General features: G+C 46.4%; 1 protein-coding gene across 2 annotated transcripts in view; it reads right to left on the reverse strand.

The window, feature by feature from the left end:
- Positions 1–22373, reverse strand: part of MDGA1 (MAM domain containing glycosylphosphatidylinositol anchor 1) — a 155031-nt gene that overhangs the window by 85160 nt on the left and 47498 nt on the right. For both annotated transcript variants that reach the window (XR_012628244.1, XM_074863471.1), the window contains exons 2-5: positions 13211–13350; positions 10273–10447; positions 5822–6018; positions 2842–2974 (exon numbers count right to left, since the gene is read on the reverse strand). Coding sequence is in view for 1 of the 2 variants with exons in the window: in XM_074863471.1 (XP_074719572.1) it covers positions 2842–2974; positions 5822–6018; positions 10273–10447; positions 13211–13350 (645 nt within the window). In the remaining variant the exon portion in view is untranslated. The remainder of the gene's footprint in view (positions 1–2841; positions 2975–5821; positions 6019–10272; positions 10448–13210; positions 13351–22373) is intronic.

Raw genomic sequence — 22373 nt, forward strand, 5'->3', positions numbered from 1 at the left:
CAGAGGGAAGATGTCAGAGCCGGGGAGCACAAACCAGAGATCCTGCAGACTCCGGTTAAGGTTTAGGGCTCTTGCAGTGTTTGATGTGCACATCTCTGATCAACACTCATCTTGCCCAGTTCTGGGCAAGGCAACATGGAAAAAAAGTGACATGCTGGTGCAAACACTGCCTCAGAGCAGGTTGTGTTTGCATGAAAAAGGGAGGTAGGGAAACTGCAAAGCTGCCACCGGCTCAACTCCAGGCAGCAAGCTCTCATGACGTGCCCCAGAATGGAGCCCTGGCTGTGGCAGCCTGCATGGGCTCCCACTCCCACTCCTGTCAGCAGACAGTGGTTAACATATTGCAGACATTGTTATGCAGGAGATGAATCTCATTTATTTGTAACCTGTGGCAATTCCTTTTGTTCTTGGCTCAGAAAACCTGCTGGCGGAGTCTGCCGAGCAGCAAGGGGACCATTAAAAACAAAGAGTCGCTTTCAATTCCCTTTGAAGTCCAATTTGCTGCAGTAAAACTGCAGGAGAATTAACCTGCTGGGCTGCTTAATTTTGCAGAAATCGAGGAAAGGGAAAACAACAGCCTCACCCTGCTGGAGCAGGTGATGACAGCCAGGTGCTGAGCTGGTCCTGTGGCTCTGCAGACCCAACCAAAAGCCACACTAAAGCAGCAGGACAGAGGAAGAGCAGGGGAAACCTCTTTCCCATTAAGGTTGCAGACCAAGAACCCATCCCATCCTGCAAGGGCCAAGCTGCTGACACAGAGGTTGGGAGAATCACATCTCCTTGCTGGAGACTACAATCTGCCCAAAGGCCACTGCCAGAGGAGCCAAGGTGAGCCAGCTGAGGAACAGCAAATGAACTGGGAAGAGAAGATTCCTTTGACCTGACATGACCTGACCCAACAATTCCCCTCAAGGTCTGTAGTTCTTGGGTCTATAAATATTTAAGAGATCGATTTCCATGCACCTCCACACCCTTTGGGCTGCCCTCAGTCGCAAAGGTGAAGGCAATCCTGTGCAAAGCTGCTCAGGATTCTGGGCACAGCCAAGGCTATGGAGGTTGCTAAAGCATGAGAGAGAAAGAAAAGACATATGCAAAAAAGGAGAGAATGAAAGATTTTTCTTTAAATATTTTCTCATCTACAAACAATACTATCTACAGGGCAAGTAAGCCAGATAATATTTCATGTTAAATATACTTGTGCTATTTAACACAAACCCTGCTCACACCACAATGCCAGCTTCATTTTCACCGCCAGCTTTTAATACAATTTGCTAGGAACACATTTTCCATGGCCCCTTTGTGCTTTTAGTGTCAGGCTCCACTGTAACTACATATAAATATGCATCTGTAACTAAAAAACAGGAAAGAAGAACTAGATGTATGTGCTACATGGTCCAGGTTCATAGCCTAGGTATATACTTAAGAAGTTGGTGTAAATTCAGCCATATCAGGCTTCTGATCTGGCTACAACCTGAAAATACATTTTCACCATTCACTCAGGAAAGGGGCTAGACTGAAATGAAGGGTAGTTTCCCTGTGCTTGGGCTGGCAGGGGGCAGTGAATATGAAGAGAAATTTGATTTTCTAACTCTTCAAAGGTAAAGACACAACAGAGAAGAGCAGCTGTATGAGATCCCTTTTTTCATCATGAGCACAAAAATAGGTTTTTAAAGGGAATATTCCAGCATTTGCTACAGTCTCATCCTGAGAGAAATTCAGGCAGTGGTGCGAGTTACTTGAGACGTGTTCAGAGATCTTACTACATAGAGAATATTTTTTTCTGACATTAGCTATAGTTCACTTTCTTAAGCTCATTACTTTTCCTCTTTCTACATAAAATGATGCAACTGTTGTTCAGCATGCTGGGCTCAAGTCAGATCAATAAACATAATTTATACAGTATCAACAATATCCTATCAACAGTTGGCAACATCAAAAGAGTTCTGTTTCCAGTGCACAAAGATGACACAAGGGATGCACGCTGCTTTGTGTTACATTAGAGAGGTGAACCATTCAAACAACTACCATGCCTTCCTTTCTGATCATGGAATACCCCAGCACTGGAAGCTATTTCCTGACATTTACTTATTATTTGAAAATATTCAACACATGTGGAGGCTTTGCAGGTGGGAGTTTTTGTGGGTGTGGCTTTGCTTTGTTTTTTGGGGGGGTTTTGTTGTTTTTTTTTTTTTTTAATGGACTGGTTGCAATCAGGTCCCTGCAAGTATTTGGTACATGATACTCAGTTATCAGTCAGTTATTGCAGGTCAAGCAAGAGTCACCAAGCTGATTCTGTTTGCAACTGGTAGCACACTCAAGCACTGCCAGTATGAATATCAGTGTAAAATTTATTTTTTGGGAAGGCATCAGAGATACTTGTTTTCCACAAACATTGGCACCACTGTTAACTGGGAGGTGCTGAGAGCACAGCCTGGCAAACCAGGCCAGAGTCACACATGAATGAATTATTTGCAAGAACTGCTGCAGCATCTGCCCCACTCTAGACTGTATTGAATCTATTTTTAAAGTCACTTAGAATTATAAATAAATAAAACAGCGTCTGGATTGAAAACTACATAGTGTCTCAACACCTACATCTGCTTTAATGAAGTCACGGCAGGCGTGGCCAAGGCACCGGCTATACACAGAGTGACAAGAAATTAAAACATCCTTGGCCACAAAACTTCTGCGTGAAGGATTCATAATCCCAGCAGCCATGTACATGAACATGAGGTGCTGTAGGCCCTGGACAGGGTGTTGTGTTACCCTCTTGGAGGGGTAATGGCTGCTGAGTAGGCGAGGGGTTGGAGGGCTGCAGGGACCCTCTGCATCCCCTCTTACCTGTGGTGTTTGTGAGCTGGAAGGTGATGGATTTGTCAGGGATGCTGCAGACATTGCGGACAGACACCTGGCATGTGTAGCTGGCGTAATCCTGGGGCCGCAAGTTCTTTAGCTTCAGGACTTTGGTTTCACCCTGAGAGTTGAGAAAAAAGTGGGGAAAAAAGACACAGGTGTACAAAGCACAGCTCATCATTGCAAGTCCAAGCTGTCCCAAAGTTTACAGATTACTAGCAGCTCCCATCAAAACCTCTGGGAACTGTGCAGACTCCCAAGTCCCCCTAGCTGTACGTATAAAGGAGACATAAAATGTTTGGAGTGGTAACTCCATCTCTAGGATTTCTCAAAACACCCAGCAATGGACTGACATTTAACCTGAAAGCACTGCCGAACAGGTTGAGACATAATTTCTCATCAACTGCTGCCAGAATCTTGTGGAACTTGAAAACCTTAAATGTCCCAGAACTGACCCTGAGATCTCATACCATGATGTTGGTAGGAACCCAAGCGACATCACTGGTGTCTCAACATTGCAAAACCGAAGTAAATCAGAGCAGATTCAGGCATTAATGCTGGCCTAAATATGACAAGTTCAACAGTAATGCTGTAAAAATTTGCAGTACAGGGGAAAAAAAGATAATTCAGAGAAATACTCAAAGAACCCCCCCAAATCTTCTGATCTCTTTTCTCCAGATTCTAATCTCATTTATGCTGGTGTAAATCCAGAGTGACTGCGTGGACTTTGATAGCTTTTTCTCATACTACAGTAACAAACAAACAAACAAACAACAGCACTCCCTGACACTCCATTAGTTATTGGCTTGTTATAGAAACAGAATCAAGTTGTTAGATTAACAATAGATGCGTTCTGTAGATTTTTGTTTATGGAATGTGGAAAGCTCTGAGATGCATCGTGTGGTTTGCACACCCTGCAGCTCATAGGTCTTCCCATGACAGTTTGCTGCTGTTCTTCTCCTTGTGTTTGTCTAAATCTCTTTTCAAGAAACCATTCCATAATTGCCTGCAAATGTGAGAAGGTGTCAGCATGACAAATCCACTTGAGGACAACCTCAAGGGACTGGACGATGAGCTCAGGCATGCTAATATGCAGAGAACAAGGATCTGAACCGAGTAAATTAGGAAGATAAATACCTAGGAGACCAATAACCCTATGAAAGTCCTGTCCCCTAAGATTTGTTACTATACCACACAAATGATGGCATTTACAATGTGCATGTCAACTACTTACTTATAGGGTCATATGTATCCTCTTATTGATTAGTAAATGTTGGGTAAATGTTATAAACCTTCAGTATAAAATAAATTTTAAAAGGCTTAAACAGTAAAGTCTTCATCTCCTTTTTAATGTAAAAGCCTACTCAAACCTGACACTGATACCAGTTCATCTCCAAGACAATATTACAAACCCCTGCAAAGGGTACTTTGTTAAACATAGTGCATTTGAGCTCCAGTAAGATTTTCCCCTCACAACAGTGTTGCAGAGGTGTGGTTTTGTTAACTTCAGCTCTTACCAACCCAAACTCACAGGTTTATGCTGGTGCTAAGGAGAGGACCATAAGGGCATGCCTGTGAGCACAGCAGTCCAAACATCCTCTCTCAGAGCTGGGAACGACCCACCATGGTGGGAATATTGCCTGACAGGAGCTGCAGGATGATGGGCCATTTACGTGCTAATGCTGCAACATGGTGAAATTCTGCCAGATGCTTTATTTAGCTGAAGAAAATATCTCAAGACATCCTCTCATTAAGCAATGTCTCCTGTTAATTACACTGAGCTTAGTGATATCTGAAAGAGCCCATGGTGGCTTCCTTTAAGGCTAGGGATGTCCTGGTTGGATGCCACATAGCACTGGACTAGACAAAGCCCTCTTCAAGGCCCAACAGCACCACTGACCTACAGCATTTCTGCAGATCTGCCACTAACCTGCAGCTCTCTTCTCTCTCCTCATTCCCCTGAATGTTTGCATTTGGCTGCCCATTTCCATGACCTACAGAGATGGCATGTTTCAATAAAATATGAACATGACTACATTAACTGAAAGGTTGCCTGGAGCATTGCTCGGAAATCAAACTCAGCCAGAATGCGCTCAGGGCTCAGCTTTGGGAGCGTGAGGAGGTGCGTGGGATGAAATGGGTACCCTTGGGAGCTGCCCTTTCAGCCCTCCCTTCCCACCCATCACTGCCTCATGCTGCCGAACAGCCTTGCTGGAAGCACTGGGGCTGGTTAGCATCTGAAGGACATTCAGAGCCAGAGCTCAGCTCAGGATAACATAACCAGAGTGCCTTGGCAAAGAAAAATTCCCCTCCATCTCCCATTGTGTCGGTGGGCTAATTACTGTGAAGAAAATGCTGTTCAGAGGGGCAAGTCCAGCATAGGCAAGCAGGAGAAGCAGAAAGGATGTGGATACCCTGTCACAGAACGACAGTCAGAAAGTGCCCAGGCAGTTGGGCTGCCTCTGTTACTTATGGGCATTAGGAAAAGCTTTTCATCATTTGCCTCATGGATCCCACAGCAACTCCTGCCATTCACTCACAGTGCTAAACAGGAAGCAATTCCCCTGATTTATGGAGCTTGGGCACCCAAGAAAAAAAAAGTACTGGGATACAGAGGAGATAGAGGAGACCCAATCTTGTGATTGTTTTCTTGGATTTTAGTCTCAGTCATCCAATACCATGTAACCTCATTAGGGAAGCTGTGACCTGCTCTCAGGGACTGTGCCAAAAAGGGGAAGGGACTTCTGGCTGTCATGCTCCCTTCTGCTGCTCTGCTCCTCTCGTCCCCTGGGAACCCACATACAGAAGTAGGTTCTACCAGCCCTTCTGGAGACAGTGCTCCTTGCAGTGGCCACCACCCTCTCCCCAGCATCGTAATCCACACAGGGAAATAAACACCATCCACTACAGAGTGCCCTGCATCAGCAAGATGTTCAACACAAGCTGGTGGAGGTTTGGTTTTTTTCACCTGTGTGTAGAGGGGTTCATAGATGTCCACACCGTTGTCCTGACTGTGGGAAAGCGTCTCAGCTCCCCGTTTCCAGATGAAGCGAGCTGGTGGGTTGGAGTTGACAGTGCAGCGGAGGAAGACAGTCTTTTCCTGGTAGAAGCTGCCACGTACATCACTGATGGTCTGGTGAACGGTGAGAACAGGTTCATCTAGATCTGGAAGGAAGGTAAGGAGGGCCGCAGCAGTTGTTAGTGAAGCTTGGTCTGCACATACAGCCTACAGAGCAGATGATGCTCCAGGCGCCACAGAGGAAAGGGGAAGCTCCCACACATTTGGCTGATGACAACTGCTGAATTAAGAGCTGATCTGAGGGCAGGTAATACACGCAATATCTAAAGGGAACACACAGGAGAAGCCAAAATTCTCCTGCTCACCACACAACCTTCAGAGAATAGAAAGCACCCTCTGGTTTGCAGATCCCCCTGTAGTCCTCAAGCAAACCACCTGCCTGCCACATGCTTCAGACCAGTGGGATGTCTCACCTTCCTCAGTGGCACCCCACACCCAAAAATCTTCACTCTCTACTTCAGTGAGAGGTCAGAAGGATCCCAGGAAACTCTGCTCCATCATCATTTCTTCTGCTTCCACTTTCCACTTTCCTCCTGAAATAATGGGGCTAAGCCCACAGTTGTGAGATGCCTACACAAAGTACATGACAAATCTTCAAGTCAAGAGGTGAGAGTAAAAATCAGGACAAGATCAAGGAGCTGAGATGGAGAGTCATCTCCCATACTGGAGCAAGTCTCATGAGATGCTATGGGAACATGAGATGAAAAACACTGTAATAGGTATGTACAATTTCTCTCACTTCCTATTAAAATATCCTCTCTGTATTTTCTTCTTTTCAAGGTCTGTACTGACTCTCCCTCTTCAGCAGCTTCCACTCACTGCATCCCCATCACCCACCCTTAAATTGATCAGACTCTTTTGTTTTCTCTACAGAAAACGCTCCTTCCGATTCCCTCATCATACCTGCACCAGATACGCAGCCATCATGAATGTCACTTCACTTAAAAGGACACAAGCAATACCCCTGCAGAGAGCATACTTTCTCCATCCACTCAGAGCACACTGCTCCCCAAGGGTTGCCCTCCTGCTAAAAAGGGGTCATTTTCTTGGGCTTTTGTACCAGAGATCAAAGTTTGAACATCAAGGAAGCATGGGAAAAACCTCAGAGGGGGTGGAGATCTTTCTCCTCCAAGAACCACTTTGAGACTGATTGGGGTTAAATGTAAAGAATCCATTTGACAAGACAGGATCAACAGGCCTCCCAAAACCCAAATCTGTCCCTGTGCCCTTAAGCATGTTTTATAATGCATCTGTTGAACTCAGTTGAAGCAATTCTACATTTTCAGGAGCCTTATGACCCCATATTCAACTGTGAGGAAACTGAGGCACACACATCCAGTATTCTCTTGTACTGCCAGCACCGTCTTCTGCACAGGAAGAGGACACGTGCTCATCACCTCCTGGTCTCCTACGCCACCTAATTTATTTTAGAGATTTGTAAGTCTGGAGATTTGACTCACAGAAAGGAAGAGGGAAGCAGGAATAAGTTTCTGTTAACGTGTCATCCAAATAATATATGTTCTCTGCTGAATCACAAGTGTCGACTTGTAGATTTGCATATTTTAATGAGCTGTATGTTTGGTAGACAGCAACTGTAATGGGACCTGAGATTTGTCTGCTTGACCACACCATAGCTCAGAGATATGAGTAGAGCCATTAACAGAACAATGACAAGGCACAAAAAAAAAAAAAAAAACAAACCCCAAAACCAAGACTGAAGGAAAACATACACAGGTGGAAAAAAAGGCTCCTCTCCATACAGTGCTATCTCCATGTGGCCATAGGATGACTGAGTGATGCTGTGGCTACTATCCTTCTGAGGCCCCATTTCTCAGCAGGATGCGTGGCAAAACACTTCCCTTACTGATCAAAAGATACTCACCATTCAGGTCTCCTGGCTCCCAGCTACTCCTTACATAGAAAGTAACATTTTCCTTTAGGTTGCTAAACCTTTCTTCCCTCAGATCTTTCAGCCTTCTTTCATAGCAGTCAGCTCAAAGTCTAGCCCTCCTGAGAAAAGCTAAAATAAACCCTACGATGATATGTATGTCCTTGATGTACGAGTAATGCCACTGATGTCAGTGAGCTGCACAAATGATAAATTTGGCCCAAGGCTGCTCATGGAGATGATCACATGGGATGGTTCATGTGCAATAAGCTTGTAAACATCCATTCTTTTTTTTTCTTTTTCTCTCTCTCCTACATGGAAATACTCCAAACAGCAGCTGCCTCTCTGCCAGTATCTAACCAATACTTTAAGCCTCACTTCATGCCCACTTGGGGCAAAGGAATAACTAGCTACACAGGCTAGTGTTTCCAGTTTAATATCCTCTTGGCACCAAAGGTGCTCTCTGCACAACCTTGCTGTCTAATACTAAAAGTATGAGGGAGGACCAGCACTAGCTGTCAAGGACACTAGGGTTCACATGAGGGTGATTACTTACCTCTAACTACAAACTGGGATGCAGGGAAAGAAGGGGTTTGCTTTCAAATTCTGGTTCATTCAGCTGAAGGTTGCCTGGGTGAGCTTTCCACAAAAACTGTGGCTTTTCCTACGTGTTCCCTTGTACCTACTGCAAATACTAGCAGAAAATAGTCTCTCCTCCCCAAAAAACAAGTGAGCAGAACAGAGGTGCATTACCAAGTCCATCTGCAGAGTAGATGTTAGTATGAGAAAGCCCTTGGCCACCCCGTTAGCCCCACAGTTCTACAGGTCAGAGCTGCACGAGGGACCACGGGACACTACATCACTCTAGCTCCAGGCTGCACCCCAGAAGTAAAGGGAGCATCCTCAGGGCATAAAGAGATTCATGCTACAGTCCTGTTCCTAGAGACACCGGCTCTGGCAAGGTGACATACTGAGTCTTGAGAAAAGCAAGTCCCCTTTGCAGTGGAGAATTACCATATGCCTCCACCACATGTAGGAAAAGAAATGGGCAGAAGCCAAGCAGATTTAGGTGGGTGTCAGAACTCCTCCAAACAAAGCTATGCAATGCCCATGAAGAAATTCTCATCCTATCCAAAGCAGCTGCTGCTGAAGCAATCTATTTTCCCAGCCTGTAGGATAGTGCTCACACTACACTACTCCAATACAGGGTAGGGCAAGAAAGGAACAGAGACAAGAGCTGCTCCAAGCCATATGACACAACTGGGGATCATGAACCTGTCAAAGCCTAAGGATGTTCAAGCCTATAGCATACTTTGTGAAGGGTCACATCATTGTAGGGCTGAATAGTAGGACTAAGAGGAAGCAGTCAGGCAGCAGTTGCTGTCAGCAAAGCTCTGCCCAGATTCCAGGCAGGTACTGGGGTTTTGAAGCCTGGAGGTTGCTCCACTGACAGATAACCACAGTGCACCTCAGCACAGAAGACTGCCTTGCTAGAAGGAGTGTGGGAACAGGTGGTGACAGGTTCAGAAAGAGCTCCAGCTGCTTTATCACACTTTACATCATTTTAGCGTCAACCTCTTGCTGGCTAGACCTTCTCAGAAGATATGAGTGAGGAGAGGGATTTGGTGTTACCTGGACTGGAGAAAACTGGAATAGTGGATAGCCAGGGACAATGAGCAGAATGGTAATCTTCCTCAAGAGAGCAAATCTCTTCAAAAGTTGCCTAGACCTTAAATCTTGGTTTCCTCCCATATGGGGGTTATGGGATAGGTTTAAATTCCCTCCCTTTTGGTCACAACAGCCCAAGAATAAACAACGTTAAGTCAGCATGAGAAACCTTCAAAACTTCAGCCCAAGGTGGAGAACCGCTAACAGCATCTCCAAGACACAAGAAAGATGGGCCTTGCAACCAGACAGAGAAACGTTGAGTCACTGAAGCCAAGGGGTCCTCACAGATTCCTTCATGTTCACCCCTTCACAGCTCAGACTCCTCAGGTGCATCCCAAAGCCTTTTGCTCTGTTTCTACCATGATACAGAGGTATCAATGCTGGGAGCAGGGCACTAGTTTCAGGAATGTCCCAAGCATCTGAGGCACTACCAATTTCAAGAAGCATCGGTTTGCTTCAAGCATTGCCAGCTTCAAAATGAAGACAAAGAAAGCAGAAACCATCTACAGTGTTACATCCCAGACAAGTGCTAGGGAGCCCTGGCAGTGACAGACAGCACGGCACCTAGATAAGAATGACTCACATGGACAGGCAAAGCTATCTTTTTCATGTATGGATCTAATCTCCTAGGGAAAATGGAGCTTGGGGACACTGCACTAGTCCCTTTTCTCCTGAATCAGGTACGTGTGGTCCTAGGGCAATGCAGCTCCCTGCTGGCCCTGCAGCGAGGCAGAGACATGCAGTAGAACTGTGGGAAGGTCTGGGTTGCCGCTAAACGACTTACACTGCACATCTACTCGAATGGACTTGATGGCAGGGACCCCAACCCCATTTTCTGCTTTACAGTAATAGCGGCCCCCCTGCAGCCTTTGGATCTTCTCAATCCGAAGGGTCTCGTTAAGCACTGACGTCTCTTGGAATTTGTCCGACGCGCTGCCAGCGGTTTTGGTCCATCTCACCTGCACAAGAAGAATGAGAAATGCAATCAGTGACTCAAACTATAGATTCTAAGGGACAGCAGTGCTCCCTTTTCTCCTCTTACCCCTCCTCCCTAGCCACTCTCAAAAATGGGTCCCACAGTACCACCAGATCTTACCAAAGTTCAACTACTGTCTCAACAGACCAGCTGCTGATTCTCATCCATCACCAATCCCCATGTCTAAGTGTCCAGGATAACCCCTCAGTTCACACACTGCACATTTACCATTCCTGCTCTGGTCCTGTAAACCCAGCAGCCTGCTTAGTTTTATACCACTCTCTGCACAGCACAGGACTTTCAGCATTAAGCCTTGGGGCCCCATGTGGTTGGTAGGCCACAAAACTACAGCAGACATCAGCTCACAGCCACAGAGCTTTTATTGCAGTCAAAACCCTTTCATCTTTCTCTGGACAGCAAAGCTATTTCTGCTGTTTGCTTTTCCAAGTAAGAGTGAGAAAACGTTGTTGTTATCTGCCTCATGCCCCTTTCCCACAGGGAACCCCTGTGTATGTTATTTTTATAAGTCATCCTTTTGCAGTACACAAGCTTTTACTTTGATTTTAAAGATGCAGAAAAAGAAAAGAAAAAATCTCTTCAGATTTCAAGCTATCTTGCATTTTTTGTCCTTATGCTACATGTCTTAAGATCCTGGCTTGCAGGGGCAACGGAGCTGCCTGATATTTCATGGTGAATGGTGGCAAGAGGACAGCACTCCTAAAGAGTGAATGGTTATTCTTACATCTGGAATGAGGTACAGCCCTAGCAGTACAAGCTTCCCCCTTGTTTTCTGCAGTCCAGACAACGAAAGAGAGATTGCTTTTTTTCAGCCCACTGATTTTCTATATCTGCAACCTCCCTTCTAGTTGGTGACTGGTGGTCTCTCACACTGGTGCCCATCTAGACTCGGGGACTGAGATCCAGAAAGATCAGCCAACAGAAAGCAGATAGACTTTCATTCAACATTGGCCACAGATAAGGCAGACCAGGTACCTTGACCACTCTGCCAGACTTTGCCTAAAGCTCACTGTCATCATCTGATTGATGTTGATGCTCTAGAAAGAGCAGGGGTGTCTACATCCCACTCTCAGAGCACCGGGCTGAGCAGATTGTCGGAGTTAATGACCATGGATTTATTTAGCCTTTGTAGGCTTATTATGAAATTGTCTGAGGGCTCCAAGACTCTCAGAGTCTCCTGTTTGCAAGGACACTTCAGCCAGCTCTTTAATCTTTTCGATTTCAATCTCATTTAAGTATTTTGGCCACATTTTCGTGCGTTAATGACCAGCTGATAGAAGGGAAAAGAGAAGATTAAACAAAGGTTAGGATAAGAGCTTAGCTGGGGAAGAAATCTATCCACAAGGAGGGAGGGCAGAGAGAGGACACATGCCACATTTTATGTGTGCAGGTTCTAACCTGGTCACACCTGGTGTCCCCTGTGCATGTCCAGGCACTGACAAGCCACAGTGTTGCCCACTAGCATGCTTTCTGCATCCAGCTCTGCTCCAGCAATATCTCTGGCTGCTCAGGCTCAAATCCCCACAGCCTGTCAGCACCTTCCCACCCATTCAACATCCTTAGGCGGGGCCATCCCTACCATCTTCCTCGTTTCTGACGTGCACAGTGATCATCTTCCCACCACTGTCACAAGCCTAGGCTGGTCATTTTTGTTGGCTTGGCTCAGATAATTTCCTTTTTATTATTTCCAGGATATGCTTTGAGGGATAAACCATTTCAAATCCTGCTGGCTGAGTCTATCTCCTTCTCCTTTGACATCGCCTCTTAGCCAAGTAGCTCCTCACAAACAAGTCCAGAAAGGCATTGATTGGTATATGCAGATGAATGGTTTCTCAGCGCAAATATCTTTGGCAGGATTGGGGAGGGGGGCCAAGAAGGCACATTTGGTTCCCTTGAGTGTATTCTGGCACATCCACAGGTATGCACCAGCTGCCATTTCTACCACACTCTGTCCCAGAGAGGGCAAACCTCATGTTCTGGTTCAGTATCTCTACAGACACATCCACACTAACATTGAACCAGCCTGCTTGAGTATCTGAAGGGTGGGGAGGTGGCTGCATGAGGCTTGAGGCTATGCAACCCTCTAGGGATCCTGGGGAAGGACTTCAGCAGTTAGCCAAGCCCAGCTCTGTACCTCTCCACTGAACTGTGACTTTGACCACATCATGGATATCCAGAGCTGCAAGTCTGGCTCTGCCTCTGGTCAGTGGCCATAAAGCAATGACCAGTGGGCTCTGCGCGGGGCTCAGTGAAGGGCACTACGAACAGCTTCCCAAACTCCCCCAAGCAGGTTGCCCTTGGCTGTACATCCAGAGAAGCTGAGAGACTGATGGACCATGAAGAACCAACTCCTATGGCCAACACATGCAGGAAGCCTCCTCCAGCCTGTTCCAGCTGTTCCTGCTTTGTAGTAAGAGGGTTAAAGATTTGAGAGTGGTTTGTATAATGGATTCAGTTTAGGCTTTCAGTTTTTTGTGGGACTTCACATACTGAAGACCACTAGAGGGTCTGTGTAGGCTCCTGCAAAGCTTTGTGGACTGTTTTCCATGAAAGTAAGGCTAGATGCTTCAAAGCTTAACAAGCCAGTGCTTGCGCTATAGAGCATCCTTACCTGACTCCAACATATAGGAGAAAACTGGGCACCCCACTGCTGACAATTCTCCTTTATGTGGAGATTACAAAAAAGTATCACGAAGAACATGGGTGACAGGAAAGACTGAAAGCTTACCTGTGGCCGGGGGTGTCCTGTGACGAGACACTGCAGGACCAGCGTGTCCCCCTCCCGAATTGTGTAAACACGTTCACTGATGTTGTCTTCCTTCACCACGCACGCCTGCCCAGCATGGATGATTTGGGCCTGAGCAGGAGCTGCAGAGAGGAAACAAGAGGTAAAGAGGGAAACAAGCAGCATCCCAGCCCCTTATGCCCACTGCCCAGGGTGGCTGCTCCTACGGCAGGGTGGAAGAGCCACCTCTTAAGCCACAGATGGGAAGAGCCAGATGGTGCTAGATATGAGACACAAAGGTCTCAGAAGATATAAAACTGAAGTTATTTTCCCCATCTCCTGGGCAGGTGGTATCAACTGCTATTTTAAAACCTTTGGTCCTGTTGGTATAAGCAGCTCTAGGCACTGAAAAGCAGACCATGGAGCTTTTTTGGGGGCCTCTCCTGAATGGGCTGAGGACCAAGAATTCCCTGCTCTCTTCTCTCTCAGAGAGAAGTATGTGCAAGTGGTTAAATCAGGGACCTGGTCAAATCAGAACTGCTTTATGTCTGTCTAAAACAGACCTGATTACTATGATTTACCTTGCAGGGGACTGTGATAACTACTGAGCAGAGTCAGAAAAGGCCTTAAAACTCTATATAGCTGTTAGCACACATCCCTAGAACAGGCATAGCACACGCTGCAGGAGAAACAAGTCTTTCCCAAATTACACAGCAACCTATCTCAGCCCTGAGCCAGAAAAAGCAGCCTCTGCGGCATCAGGGGGCCCATAATCTCTAGGGATCTCTCCAGCTAGGTCTCCGAGTGGAGCCCAGTTACTGCCAGTCCAGCCAGGAAAACAAGTGAAGACCAGTGCTGTGGAAAAATACATGGAAAGGAAGTTCCCAGAACAAATTGTTAAAACTTCATGCCCCCCAAACAGCAAGTATGTCCCACTGTAGCCCTGACCAACAGCAGGGAGAGACAAGATCTAGGAGAGCAGGGTTTTTTAAAGAAAAAAGCTCCAGAGTCCTGTGCAGTCCTTGGGTCCCTGCTCCAAAAGCATCTGTGTGATCACTGAAGCGGCTGAGATGTATTGAAGGTGACTGCGCAGCCCAGCGGGACACCTGTGCTTGTTCGAGGGGAAAACTCCAGTCGCCCTTCAAGGAACAGAGAAACCCACAAACATGTCTAAGAATCAGTGCCTCAATGAGAGTACCTGTCTTGCTACAATGCTTCCAGGTGACTCTGGAGTCACAGCTCTAGCTTCCATTAGTGAAATACAACATGTACAAACAAACCACTGAGGAGATTATCAAAGGGTTTAAAGCAACCAGCCTTAGTAAGCCTTCTGAAACAAAGCACAGATTTTCTACATCCTGTTAAAAGTTGAACTGAGCACCTACTTTTTCCTTAAGGCTACTTGAGCTTCAAAGACTATTTTTTTTTCTTCATTCTTTTGGCATGACCAAAATGCTCTAAACCCAATCACCTAGTCAAGGGAAGTGCTCAGATTTATGCTGGTTTAAGCCACCAGCAGCACAGACCTAGGGTAGGCTGGGCGCAGGGAGTGGAGGAGATCTGCCTTTGAGGTCAGCCTGTACAAACTGGTGTCACCACAATGCACTGACCAAGAAGCAGTGAGAGAAGAGTGGACACATGGCTAGTGGGCAGCAAGCTGCTCTTTCTGCTAGGGCTTCACAGCCTGCCACAGCCACCCAACACCCAGGCAGCAGCACTACACATGCTGCAAGCTACTCCCTGTTTCCACATCTCTTCTGTCTTTCCAGCATGGTGGCCCATTGTTAAAATCATTAATTACTGTCCAAACTGTTGACTAACAGAAGCAACATGTGTCTTTGAATAATATGATGGCACAAACATGGACAAATTCCTCAGTCTCTCCTGTCTTCTCCTTCTGCAGGGCTTCTAGGAGCGTGCCTGCCATCGCTCGAGCATCATGGAATGCTGAAACCAACTGTCAAAGCTTCACTGATATGACTGAGCAGATGAGTGACCTTCCCCTACCTGGATGGCAGAAGAGTCTTGTTGAACTCAGGAGAAAGCAGAAACCTATATACGTGCTTACATACATCTGTGTGTTTGTATATGCATACATGTATGAATATAAATACAGATATGCAAATACATTAAATAAGATAGTGACTTATCAGGAAAAGACATCATGAATGCTTGTCAAGCGAACAGTGGCAGAGGAGTAATTCAGAAGCCTATAGAACCTTTGCCAATACACCTTAATCCAAATGACAGTCTTGTGCTGTTTCAGCCCTCAGATCAGTCCTTTGCAGACCTGCCATCACACCTCTAGTCCCACATGTACTGCAGAGCATCACTCTCAGTGCTGAGACCCAGGCTGTGATGCTGAAGAATCCCTGCTCTATGATAAAAGAGAGACCCTATCCCTTCCCATCCTGTACCATATTTCCCCCATCCCCAACTTGTGCTGCCTGCATTTCAGTGGGGTCCTGGCACTCTGCAGCAGCAAAGCTCTCGTAAAGTCTCCACAGCCTCTGGGCTGCATTTGCTGGCTGGTGGCTCTATTCTCCCTTTGCAAACATGACCTTGCTGCAAAAACTAATTTCCAGCCACCCCATGGAGAATCAGAGTATTTGTCGGCAGCTTTAGCTCCCAGTTAAATGTTTCCTAAAGTTGCTCTGCTGTACCCATTACTATACAATGTAAGTCTTTCAACTTACACTCTTTTCCCTTTGGCCATCCCACTTCCTTAATTTCACCTGTCTGTGTAACTCTCTCCTGCCACCTGCCTAAAGGCATTTACATATGGGGAATTTCCACAGCAAAATCATTAGGTACAGGATTTGAGGGGTTTTGTGCAACTATTCTGGTGCCAAAATACCTTGCGGTAATTTGCTGGTGTCTCTCAGTTTGATAGAAACATTATTTAAACTAATCCTTATTTGGCACTACAAAGGATTATATGGTACTAGTCTACAACAAAATGACAACCCTAGGGATAAGCCCTGTGTCATAATTTTGTCCTCTTATCTCAAATTCTCCCTGGATCCACCGAGCTGTAACGAAGCTTACAAGCAAGGGTGTGCACATTCAGCTTTGTTCATAGGTGTCTTAACTTGCTTGTGTTACCATCACTAATACCTTTCAGCTATATTCATTGGAAAGGGACATTAATTTAAGTGAATCCTCACTGCTTAAGCTCTAACATCTCTCTTGCAATCATAGCACCAGGTTCCCATCAAAATAACAACCATTTTTCCATGTCTTAAACCTGTTATGAACCCCGATCTCTCAAAAGGGAGCTCAGAAAGCCTGGGGTTGTCTCAGAAAGAAAAGCACTCAGGTAGATGGCATAGGAGTCTGAGAAACTCTGCCTTTGGTTATAACTGGACATTAGTGAAGTGGTGGGGGCTGAGCAATGAACCAACCCAGCTCTTACAGGTCTGCATTAAATCCCAAGATGAGTCTCGGGAAGTGCTCTCTGTTCTAAGCTCAGCCTGCCACAGTACACAAAGGCTGGGAAAGTCACCTCACGCCATATTACAGATGGGCAGAGAGATTGTGAGGATTAATTGCACTTTTAATGTGCTTGAACAGAAAGAATACATTATTGTTTGACATCATCCCAGGTCTCCTGGAGGATTTCAGCATGCAGACAGTTTGCACACTGCCAGCACAACAGGATGGCAGGACCATGCCTGTCAGAGTAAACAGTTTCACAGAAGGCCAGTAGGAGGAAAAAGAAAGGCTGGAGCAGGTAGTGAAGACAAAGCAGTAATCTCAGCCATTCTCAGTAGTGCTCCATGAAGAACAACCTTTGCATAGATACAACCTGCCCTAAATCCTGCTGGGGCAGAACCTCTCTCCTCAGGCAGGCAAACCCCAAAGGTAGAGGTCCAAGGAAGGCCTCTAATGACCTCTATGGGGGAAGTGGAGACAGGTTGTTCCCCACCCTTTTATGTCCAACATTGTGAGGGACAGATTGCATCATCACTTCCCTTCCACTTTCAGGTAAGAGATCAACTTAAGGAAGGCTCCCAATACAAAGTTCTCCAGAAAAACTAGGACAGCCAAATATTGAGTGCCAGATGCTTTACAACGGAGAAAAAAAAAAAAAAATCAGACTCTGAATCTGCAGCATTAGGCCCTTCCTTGGGAAAGGGCTGGCTTGAATGCATTTGGCCTCTGTACTGAGATTTCCTACTATGCTTTCACTTGATATATTTACACATTAAAACAAAAGGAAATTGGAGTGGATAAAATAACTTTATTTCCAGTGCTGCATACTGTACAATGTTATTATTACCATAATCTGGAAAGTTTATGAGACTCTTGGTGCTTGAGGTTGCTAATATAATTAAAATGCAGAAAAGGAGAGAGAAATGGTCTTTTGGAGAGGTCCAAGTAATCTGTATTTGGTTCACAGGTCTAGCCACTCATCTCTTTGAGCCTGAGACCCCATTGTTACAATGACTAGCAATGACAAGAGCTCCTTCACAGAGAGGGTGGTGAGTGACAGATACTGCATTGACACTTCTTCAGTCACAGTCAGCAACTGCAAGGGCAGGCTGCTCATCCCTTTCGCAACACAGCATCTGCTGCACTTTTGTGCTGCCTTCTCAGCCTAACACTAGCCATCACTGTTAGACTCTGCCCCACCACCACATTTGCCACCTGCACATGTCCTGCAGACAGCCTCAAAGATGAAGAACATGCATCTCCAAAGCTGCTGGCCCAGCAACCACAGGTACGCTGAATCCACCCACTGCCGCTACCACCCTCTTGCAGGTGGGGAGAGAGGGAAGCTACACCTGGAGCTTTCCCTCTTCCCTGGGCTTTATCTACCACCCTGTTTTCAAGGCAAGAGATGCCCTCCCATACATCTGGTGTAATTATAATTCAGACTCTTCTGCACATAAGCTATACAAAGAAGCCAGGTTCCTTCCCCATCCCTGTTCACAGGCTCCCTGGACTCTCATTGCTCGGTTAATGGGAGCAAGGAGCTTGGGGAGGAGTGGCTGGAGAGCTGCCAGTCAGAGAGGGACCTGGGGGTGTTGGTTGACAGCCGGCTGAACATGAGCCAGCAGTGTGCCCAGGTGGCCAAGAAGGCCAATGGTATCCTGGCTTGTATCAGAAATAGCATGGCCAGCAGGGACAGGGAAGTGATCTTACCCCTGTACTTGGCACTGGTGAGGCTGCACCTCGATGTCTATGTTCAGTTTTGGGCCCCTCACTGCAAAAAGGACATTGAATGACTCGAGTGTGTCCAGAGAAGGCCAACAAAGCTGGTGAAGGGTCTGGAGCACATGTCGTACGAGGAGCAGCTGAGGGAACTGGGGTTGTTTAGTCTGGAGAAGAGGAGGCTGAGGGGAGACCTCATCGCCCTCTACAGCTACCTGAAAGGAGGTTGCAGAGAGCTGGGGATGAGTCTCTTTAACCAAGTAACAAGCGATAGGACAAGAGGGAACGGCCTCAAGTTGTGCCAGGGAAGGTTTAGACTAGATATTAGGAAGCATTTCTTTACAGAACGGGTTGTTAGTTGTTGGAATGGGCTGCCCAGGGAGGTGGTGGAGTCCCCATCCCTGGAGGTGTTTAAGAGTCGGGTTGACATAGTGCTTAGGGATATGGTGTAGTTGGGAGCTGTCAATGCTAGGTTAGTGGTTGGACTAGATGATCTTCAAGGTCTTTTCCAACATAGACGATTCTGTGATAGGGGAGGGCATCGGCTGCTAATCTGTTGTTTAAACCCCTCAAGAACTTGCCTGACTCCCTCCCTCACCCTTTCTGTCCTGAGCAAGTAAGGGATGCATCTTGAAGGGAGTTGCCAGAAAGGGAAAAAATACACAGTGTTTATGGAGCACATGGGGTTGAATAAGCATTTCATTAAGGAAATCCACATGTGGCATTCCTTGCTGAACAGTCACTCTCAGTAACTGCCTGTCCACTGGTGGAATTGCTCTGCAGCACCATTAGTTACAGATCCTGCACAGCAGAGCACCCAGGGAGCATTTCAGGCCTTGAAGTCACTGTTTTAGTTGGTATTTTATCCCATCTGTTCATGCAGTGCACAACTGTGCTTGAAGAGCAGGGGCATACAAATATGAAGACCTCTGAGGACGGGGTCATGTCCCCTTAGCAGAGCACAAAGAGAAGCCAAGCACACAAGTGAAGGGAACAGACGTGCTAGGAACACTCAGCAGGAGCAAGGAAGGTCCAGTAGGATGGGAAGGGTCAGCAGGGGCTGCATCCTGACAAACAAAACACACTGCTCATGCCTGCTCTGGGAGGGGGTGGCAGCTGCCTTGTTGTGTGCTCCATCACTATTCAGCTGGTCTCACTGATTGATCCACTGTGGATGAAGACCACAGGCTTTGCCGAAACTTTCAACAAAACAAATTAACCAGGCCAACTCCAGCCCACAATGCAGGGCATGATATCGATGGGCCATTTGAAAAGGAAAATTCACTCCAGCTTGAGGACGATTATGGAAATAATAATACACAATCAGTGTCCATTAACACTGTCAGCAGGGCTGTGGATCAATAGCATATTAATGGCTGAAGAAAGACCGCCTGTACCTATCAGCAGTTAAGACCAGCATAATAGCAGAGGGAGAGGAGATGGCAGTGGGTGGGTGTAATCGAGCTCAGGCTCTGGATGTCTTTGCACAGCCTGCCCAGGGCAACCTCTGTCACCACCACTTTCTGAACACCTTCCCTGGCTGCTTGCTTGGGGGCCGCCTCCTCTGCACCCCAGCCCCTCCCAGCCTCTTTGCCCAGCACGACAGCAAAGGGTGCACAGCCCCTGCAGGGAACTTCCCCAGCTGAAGCTGCCCAGTAAAGCTTAGCCTGATTAATTAGGCTCCAGCTTTTAACACAAGGCCAGGCTAGTCCCATAGCAGAGAGGGAGACAATGCAGAAGCCCCCAGGGATAGCTGAGGCGCAAACCGCATCTGTGTGTGGTCCTGGGTCTCCTCTCACCCCTTGACTTCTCTCTTACCCAAGCTCCTCCTGTTGACTCTTCCAACACTATGTTCTGCCTGGGCAGCTCTGTGCTACCACAAGGTTGTCCTAAAGAAAAACATCAGGAAGCTCTCCCTGCATGCTGATGCTAAGGGTTACAACCCCAAGGAAGACAGATCTCTACTGAGGCTCTTTTGCTCCCATGCATCAGTGTTCTCCCTGCAGCCCAAATCATGTATGCTCAAAAAAAAAAAAAAATTCTGCTTACTGTGCTTCTGGCCTAAATTTGCAGAGGGAACACATCATATTTCAGCAGCAAAATGTCTCTAACTCCTGTGGTATTTGTACACTGATCATGATTAAAACACAAACATCAATCCACCCACAAAATAAACACAGTCACTTCCAAGATATGCAAAACAACCATGTCTAACCCCACACAACACTCCACAGCACTCTTGAGCAAGAGGAGAAGAATATAATTTTCAATGGGAAGTGCACAGAAAAGTGACAGAGTTGTGGAAAGTAATCACAGAGCATGAAAGTTGGCTACTTAAAATAGCATGGGATTTTTTTTTTTAACTTGGAATAGACCAAGACTGTGTCTTTACATCTCTGGCTGATTGCATCTCCAGAAACAGAGCTTCCTTTCGCAAAGCTCAGCCAGATGATTTGCACGGTCTTAAAATAACTTTTTGCTTAATCAATGTCAATTCCTTCAAGCATCTCTATAATTTTATTACTTCTAGAAAAATGCCAGCAACAAAATCATGTGAGATGTCATGAATAGCAGGTACACCCCCCAGTGACTGCAACACCTGCTCCTGAGACCTTAATTCAATTTAAAACTAAAGACATATTGTGTGCTTTAAAGTACAGTCTCCAGATCACCACTGACACCCTGCCCCCAATCCCCAGCTCCACTGCCTGCAGCAGCTCACTAGTTTTCCTAGGTGTTCCCAAAATTTTCTTACACAGGTCCACCTAACTGCAGAGTATCAAGCAGCAGAGCAAAATCTATTGGCAACTTTGTTTGACAGGAATCAAATGACAGATGTTATACACACAACATTACAGTGGCATAAACTCTGCATCACTGCCCAACTCCTGAGTGGAATTTTTATAGATGACTCAGTACCAGCAATATGAAGTAGGTTGTCTTCAAATCTTTAGGGGCTCCAGATATGGTGGCAGTCAGAGCCTGCACCTCAGCAATACTGTCCTGGAAACTTCCAGCTTTGGTTAGGAAATGAAAAAAGCATGTCCATCTTGTAATATCCATAAAAGAAACTTTATCATCTTTCTCTTCCCACTGTGTCAGCTTCAGAGCCTGAGCTGTCTCTAAACCCTGCTGCAAAACCCAATGAGCCACAGATCCACACTCAGGCGAGGTGATCCTGCCAAGCTGAGTGCTCAAAGCATTGCACTTAAAAACCCATTTCTTGTCTGGTTGCTACTTAAAGCTCCTAAGCATTTTAGCAGAAAACACGAATGAGGCAAGCAGCTTGGGGGAGAAATCAGGCATCCTCTATTCCAGAAACCACTAACAGACTGATTTGTTTGTCAGATGGTAAAAAACTAAAAAATTACATGGTCCAGTCAGAGAAAAGAGGGCTACAAAGAGAGGAACTCAACTGGACATGGGCAGCAACAGACACCTGTTTATCCTGCCCATGTGCTGCAGGAACAGTCCCCAGAGGACAGGCCAGCACCAGACACCTTGGCAGGTTTGATCCCTTGCCTCCTTATGGAAAATCCCACCAGGTCTCCAGTCCCCTGAGTCAATCTCCGGCTGCTTCATGCACCCACCACTCTTTGAAGGGGAATGAAGAGTTACAGGCATTCAGAAAGCTTGCTGACCCTCTGGTCTTTGTAAGCCCTTGTGCTTTCAGCTTTCAGTGAGACCATTACCAGGAGCCTCTGAGCAGGCAGTTCACAGGAAAGCCAAGGCTGGCTCAGATGGAGACACAAGTCAGCCTCTCGTCATGCATCTTGTGCTTCTGTTCTCCCTTTTCACTCTTCCATCACAGCACGCAGGAGCCACTGAAGCTGCACATCCCCATTCAGCCAGGAAAGCTGCCTTTCATAGGCACACTGCAGCTTGTCAGCACAGGTAGCAAAGTCCAACAGACGACATCCCCAGGATCTGCTGCTAATAACTTGCAGGCAAATGGGCTTTGCTCAAAAGGTCCCAAGGGTTTTACCTCTCTCCTTTTTCCCCTGAATTC

Source organism: Strix uralensis, chromosome 3 (genome assembly GCF_047716275.1).
Source record: "Strix uralensis isolate ZFMK-TIS-50842 chromosome 3, bStrUra1, whole genome shotgun sequence".
NCBI lineage: Eukaryota > Metazoa > Chordata > Aves > Strigiformes > Strigidae > Strix > Strix uralensis.